This window comes from Zeus faber (genome assembly GCF_960531495.2).
Source record: "Zeus faber genome assembly, chromosome: 3".
Classification (NCBI taxonomy): Eukaryota; Metazoa; Chordata; class Actinopteri; order Zeiformes; family Zeidae; genus Zeus; species Zeus faber.
The window spans coordinates 29,563,454-29,570,953 of NC_137190.1; the positions used below are offsets into that span (position 1 = coordinate 29,563,454).

The window sequence follows — 7,500 nt, forward strand, 5'->3', positions numbered from 1 at the left end:
TTGATTGATTGATTGATTCATTCATTCATTCATTCATTCATTCATTATTTTTGGTGTGTATATATACAGTGGGGCAAAAAAGTAGTCAGCCACCAATTGTGCAAGTTCTCCCACTTAGAAAGATGAGAGAGACCTGTAATTTTCATCATAGGTACACTTCGACAATGAGAGACGGAATGGGGGGAAAGAATCCAGGAAATCACATTGTAGGATTTTTAATGAATTAATTGGTAAATTCCTCTGTAAAATAAGTATTTGGTCACCTACAAACAAGCAAGATTTCTGACTTTCACAGACATGTAACTTTTTCTTTTTAATGGCACCTGTTTGAACTCGTTATCAGTATAAAAGACACCTGTCCACAACCTCAAACAGTCACACTCCAAACTCCACTATGGCCAAGACCAAAGAGCAGTCAAAGGACACCAGAAACAAAATTGTAGACCTGCACCAGGCTGGAAAGACTGAATCTGCAATAGGTAAGCAGCTTGTTGTGAAGAAATCAACTGTGGGAGCAATTATTAGAAAATGGAAGACATACAAGACCACTGATAATCTCCCTCGCTCTGGGGCTCCACGCAAGATCTCACCCCGTGGGGTCAAAATCATCACAAGAACGGTGAGCAAACATCCCAGAACCACACGGGGGGACCTAGTGAATGACCTGCAGAGAGCTGGGACCAAAGTAACAAAGGCTACCATCAGTAACACACTACGCCGCCAGGGACTCAAATCCTGCAGTGCCAGACGTGTCCCGCTGCTTAAGCCAGTACATGTCCAGGCCCGTCTGAAGTTTGCTAGAGAGCATTTGGATGATCCAGAAGAGGATTGGGAGAATGTCATATGGTCGGATGAAACCAAATTAAAACTTTTTGGTAAAAACTCAACTTGTCGTGTTTGGAGGAGAAAGAAAGCTGAGTTGCATCCAAGGGAACACCATACCTACTGGGGCTGTTTTTCTGCAAAGGGACCAGGACGACTGATCCGTGTAAAGCAAAGAATGAATGGGGCCATGTATCGTGAGATTTTGAGTGAAAACCTCCTTCCATCAGCAAGGGCATTGAAGATGAAACGTGGCTGGGTCTTTCAGCATGACAATGATCCCAAACACACCGCCCGGGCAACGAAGGAGTGGCTTCGTAAGAAGCATTTCAAGGTCCTGGAGTGGCCTAGCCAGTCTCCAGATTTCAACCCCATAGAAAATCTTTGGAGGGAGTTGAAAGTCCGTGTTGCCTAGCGACAGCCCAAAAACATCACCGCTCTAGAGGAGATCTGCATGGAGGAATGGGCCAAAATACCAGCAACAGTGTGTGAAAACCTTGTGAAGACTTACAGAAAATGTTCGACCTCTGTCATTGCATACAAAGGGTATATAACAAAGTATTGAGATGAACTTTTGTTATTGACCAAATACTTATTTTCCACGATAATTTGCAAATAAATTCTTTAAAAATCAGACAATGTGATTTTCTGGATTTTTTTTTTCTCATTTTGTCTCTCATAGTATATATGAGGTAGAGGTATACCTATGATGAAAATAACAGGCCTCTCTCATCTTTTTAAGTGGGAGAACTTGCACAATTGGTGGCTGACTAAATACTTTGTTGCCCCACTGTGTGTGTGTGTGTATGTATATATATATATATATATATATATATATATATATATATATAATGTTTTCCCTAAGTAAATTACTCTATATATATATATAAACAAATAAAGATACAAAAATAAATTTAACTAAATAAAAATAGATACAAAAACATGGAAAGCACAGAAAACAGCCACGTGCACGAGCAAAGTAGGGCTAGGGTTAGGGGTAGGAGTAATTTAAAAAAAGAAAAAATAACCACACTTTAGGTCGAAATAGTAAGAAATAAGTGAGGTTTTTTATTTTCTTTATTTTTTACTTTTCATTTAAATTATTATTAATTTTATAATAAAACAAAAAAACAAATGAGCTTTTATTTTCCAGGGGCACGGTTATTTTTCTCTCCTGCCAAAATGCCGTGTAACGCGATCTTTTGTAGGTAGCGGTAGATCGATACCAATTCAATACTCGGCTGGGCAACCCGAGTCTGACCGGTGGGATCGATGACGTCCCTCCTCGGCTGAGCGGAAAGCTTCATCGTTTGGCCCCTTTTCAAAATTTCCATCCTTGTCTCCATCAGCTGATGAAGTGTCGGGCAAGATTAAAATCAGAATCAGAGCGAGTTTATCGCATTTACATGTACGAGGAATTTGTCATGGTGCGTATCTACAGACGATTAGCATTTAAAAACGCTTGAGAGTCTGAGGAAATATATTAAAAAATAGATCTTAAATAAAAAGTTAAGTTAAAACAAAATAAATAAAAATTGCCAAATATACACAAATAGCCGAAAAAAAGCAAACTTCTACAAACAGTCTTGTAGGTATGATGTAATTTGCACTCTTTGCCTGTTCTTTGCTCTTTGCTCTTCATAATAATAAATACTCAAATAGAAACCATATGCCTCCAACTGAGGGAAATGAAATAAACTTAAAAAGATTAATAACAAACAAAACTAATGCATGAGATTCAACCTTTTGAAATCAATTTAACCTTTAAAAACAGGAGGCAAGATAAAAAAAAACCCCACCATCCATATGAATAACACTTGGCAGAAATGTGGATTATCCATAAACCCCGATGTGAATATTAAATTCGAATGTCGGCCACCAGGGGGAGTGAACCCGCTTTTGTTTCTCTTTCTTTCTTTCTTTCTTTCTCGACCGTTCAACAATCCGAGACAAACCATTCGGTAACAAGCAACGTGCCTGTCTCTTTCTTTCTCCCCCCATTTCCACCACAGATACTTCCAAACCCCCCACCCAGTCGTACCACCAGCCTCTCCCCGAAAACATAGAGTACAAGGGCCGCAGCTACAAGGTGGCGGCGGGCAACATGAGCTGGTACGAGGCGCTGCACACGTGCGTAGAGAGTGATTCTGACCTAGTGAGCGTTACAGACCCCTACCACCAGGCTTTCCTTACTGTGCTTGTCAATACATTGGCAGTCCCCCACTGGATCGGACTGTATAGCCAAGACGTAGGTATCCACTTCCACAAAACCACCCACTCAAAACCTCCATATGTCTCTCTGTGTGTGTCTTGAATCACGTCGAACGGCCGTTGACGGGCATGGATGCATGTGTCCTGTGATCCCACTCGTCTGCGTTTGATTGTTTTTCTCCTTACGTTTCCCTCCGTGTGCCTCAGACAGGGTGTACGCAGGTCCTTAAAAAGTCTTGAGATGTTGTAAACTCACATTCTTACAAATATTAGGGCCTCCAATTAAATTATTCACTTCAATCAAAGTCTTCAATTTTACTGAACTTCAACATCAGCATTTTGTCTGCGGCATTTTCTTTTCGTCCAAATGATTATGGGTTCTTCTGCTTCGGAGTCAACATTTCCGATATTTCTACCTAATACTGACCTCTGCCCTGCACCAAATATACAGCACGTACCTGCGATACTATACTGAATAAGAGAAAGCTGATTCTTCCAAAAATCGTACGTGGAGTCTTAAATTGTGTACAATTTGGTCTCAAAAAGGTCTGTAAAAACATTAAATTGACCACTCTGATTCCTGCAGACACCCTGTTTAGTGTCACATGCCTAATGCTATTGCCATGTACCTTTACCATTAAAAACAATAATCGGATGGCGGAAGAATTTTGCCGAACAGAGCGGACCATCCCACTATTAGAGATTGGATTATAAAGATAAAATAGAAAACCCAGTTGAACCCCATCGGCTCCCGTCGGCAGATTCGGTTTCCTCGCGTGTCTCCAGGGCTTTTCTCTCCTGGCGTCCAGCCCATGTATGGTGCCGCATGCGAGCATATGTTTCCCCGTCAGGCAGCTCCAACACTCGGTGTCCTTTATCCAAGGATCCTAATCTATATCCAGCCCCCGGATTACTCACCGAGCGGAATAACCGCGTGGAAATTACTAGATTCACTCTGTGGAAAGGTACAAAGTAAAAGTTTGAAATATATACTCAGTCTATAGGGAATATACTTAAGTAAGTGCAGATACTTGAAAAAGTACTTAAGTTCAGTAATTAAGTTCTTGTACTTGGTTACTTTCCACCACTGATTTGTTTTGAGGTCGAAGCTGGAAATTGTTCTAAACTGGGTTTTGAAACGTCTGGAATATTTCAACACATTGACAAACCCAAAACGAAATGGAAGTATTGGACATTTTTCTCTTCTCTGCGTTGCCATAGATATTACAGTCACTTGGGATTTGTATATCGATGTTTTCTTTAATTTCATGTTTACCACATATTCTGAGTCTTACATATTCAAGTCGTGAATTTGACTTGAGGATGCCTGCTCTCTTTCTTTCTTTCTTTCTTTCTTTCTTTCTTTCTTTCTTTCTTGAACGTCTTTGTTCAATGCCAACCTCCCTTCTTCTGTCTCCTTTGCATGCACTGGCGGGAGTTTCCCAGATGATGATGATGATGATGACGATAGGATCACTTTTTTAAAATAAAATAAAGCGACTTAGCACTAGTACTGGAGGTTGTTTTTTTTTTTTCCGAAAGGTCACCATCAACATCTGATAAACCGTCCGGCACGATTCCCTTCCAGGACGGCATCAACTACCAGTGGGCTGACGGCAGCGACACGGTGTACACGCACTGGGACGTGGCCGACAACGAGGACGACGTGGTGGCGGGCGAGTGCGTGTACATGGACGTGAGCGGCGGCTGGCGCCGAGCCGACTGCGAGACCGTCCTGCAGGGGGCGCTGTGTCATGTTCCCACACCAAGTCAGTGCTGATTTGAACTTCAATTAACTGCTGTTCAGGTTGTAAACCCAAGTGAGAAGAGGTATACTTTACTCAAGTGTGTGCATGAAAGCATACTTGAGTGTGCGGGTGTCTCGGCCCCCTGGTAGGAGTTCAGCGAGGGAGATGGAGTCTTTCTGGCTGTAGATTGCCAACATGGCGAGAGCTTTTATTTCTAGCACTTAACAAAAAGGCTCCCTGGCCAAAATGCGACAGTGATCTGAAAGTATACTTAAGTGTGTTTTCTGAAAGTATACTTAAGTGTGTTATATGAATGCATACTTGAGTGTGTTATATGAATGCATACTTGAGTGTGTTATATGGAAGCATACTTGAGTGTGTTATATGAATGCGTACTTGAGTGTGTTATATGAATGCGTACTTGAGTGTGTTATATGAAAGCATACTTAAGTGTGTTATATGAAAGTATACTTTAATGTGTGGTATATAAAAGTATACTTAAGTGTGTTATATGAAAGTATACTTTAATGTGTGCTACATAAAAGTATATTTAAGTGTGTGATATGAAAGTATACTTAAATGTGTCATCTGAAAGTATACTGAGTATATTTAGCATACTTTTATGTATTCACAGTTAAATAGTATTAAAATGAGCAGTATTTTTGGTTACTTTGGACGATCAAAATAACACACTTTTAACAAGTCTAATTATGTACAGCTTAAGTGGCGTTAATGTTTCAATATACTTTTTATAAGTGTGCTTACATTGCAATCAAGTGCATATTAGTGACAAATATACTACAATTGTGCCTTGAATTGGTAAATAAAAGGATATAAGAAGTACCAAAAAATGCACACCAAGTTTAAGAACAATTCGTAGAAATATACTTTTAACACACTTAGGAAACAGTGAGAGATTTTATGAGATTTATTATTATTGGAGTCACATCATTGGCAATCGTTTCATCACAGGGCCTAAAGCCTTTCCCCCTCTGACTCATTTGTCCATCCTCCCAAAGGGAGCGATGCCTTCGCCACCTACGAGGTGGTGTGTCCGTCCACGTGGGTGAAATTCGGGAGTGGCTGCTACAACTTTGAGCCTGTGATGCAAAGGCTTCCTTTGGAGGAGGCGAGAGAGCACTGCAGGCAGAAAGGTAGCGACCCCACGGCCGGAACCCGTCCTGTCCCTTCTTTCATCATCTTCCTCCTCAGTGCTTTGCTCCGGACTAACTCTGGCCTGAAATCCCATTTTAGTGTCAATTGAGCTAACATATCCTCTAATTGCTCCCCCTGGAGGCGAAGTGTGGAAGCATTTCTCCATCGTAGAAGGATTCAAACCAGCGCTATAAATTATTCGATTTCTTCGATCATAATAATCATAAAAATAAAAGCAAAATGTTTTTTTTAACATTCCCAGTCAACACGTCCGACGTCCTGACCATCGCAAGCGAGAGGGAGAACCGCTTCGTTCTGGAACAGATCTGGTCGTCTGGCTTCACCCATCAAACCGTCTGGCTGGGAATGTATTTCAACACCGACAGTAAGGACACACACCTCATGACATTTTTCCAATCAAAATAGAAGATCACCGTGACTAGTCACCCCGACCGCACCCCCTTGTTCTTACTGTTCTTCCTTTCCATCACTCTTCCCCCACGCTCTCTCTACTGCGGGTTCAAGTTTTTCCATTTTGGACTCAAAGGACTTTAGATTTTTTTGCCAAACTCCTGACGTGCACACTGATAATCGTCAGTGACGTGAATTGGTCATAATGTTTCTCAGCTCACATAGTGGCCTTTGCCAAACGACAATCGGTGCTTCAAAAATGCATTCCATTATCTTATTGCTGTCTCTTTATTTTATTTCTGTCATTTACATGAAATTAAATCATGAAGCATAATGACGTTTCCATTTGTCTGTCTGTGTTTATGGGAATATCCTGGGTGGGCGAATAAATCTGGGCGGGTTGAGCACTTCATTGGGAAGCTCAATATTTATTTTCAGCTTTTTTTCCCATCGCAACACATTATATGTCAATCATATCCTCTTATTCTGATTATTTCTTCTGTGACTTATTTCTTCCTCTTTAAGTTTAAGCTTCACCGTCTTATGTAGAATAAAAAAAAATACATTAAAATTAACAAATTAATTAATTAATAAAGGAATACATCTATTGAATGAAACTAGATATAAAGAAATTAAAAGTTATTAACTAAAAATGGCTTTTTTAACTGCTCTTAATTTCCCATTTTGCTCCGTTTTGCAGCTGGCTCTTTAGCCTGGGTGGACGGCTCCCCCGTGGACTACACCAACTGGTACTTCAAGGCCCCGGACCCGAGCCTGCTGCCCGCGAGCTGCGTGTCCACCAGGGTGACGGATGGCGTGTGGAACCTGGCGGAGTGCACCCAGCGGCTGGGATTCATCTGCAAAACACACTCCAGTACGTGGAGTGCGGCTTTAAAAAAAAAAAGAGAGAAACAAGTCTGGCTCGGCTAAGGGTCGTCGGAACACCAGGGGCGCGGAGACCGGTGGCGGCGCATCTCGGCTTGATCGCCAGGGGCGCGCAAATTTCGTGCTGATACGAAATACGGACAGGGGTCATCAGTCTCTGGGGTATTTGAGAATGTGCACATGCAGAGCTCGCAATGTTCACTATTGCAGTAACTTTCTTCAACTTTGTCAACTTTGTCTTGATATTTGGAATTTGTTACTTGCATCA

General features: G+C 41.3%; 1 protein-coding gene across 2 annotated transcripts in view; it reads left to right on the forward strand.

Annotated features, from left to right (window-relative positions):
* The window catches only part of pla2r1 (phospholipase A2 receptor 1), a 34,482-nt gene that overhangs the window by 25,204 nt on the left and 1,778 nt on the right, over positions 1-7,500 (forward strand). Inside the window, exons 24-28 of one of the 2 annotated variants that reach the window (XM_079998183.1) lie at positions 2,835-3,070; positions 4,622-4,802; positions 5,801-5,935; positions 6,199-6,321; positions 7,048-7,221. In XM_079998183.1, coding sequence (XP_079854309.1) covers positions 2,835-3,070; positions 4,622-4,802; positions 5,801-5,935; positions 6,199-6,321; positions 7,048-7,221 — 849 coding nt within the window. Of the gene's footprint in view, positions 1-2,834; positions 3,071-4,575; positions 4,803-5,800; positions 5,936-6,198; positions 6,322-7,047; positions 7,222-7,500 lie in introns of those variants that run through there. The other variant, XM_079998184.1, reaches the window with a different exon arrangement.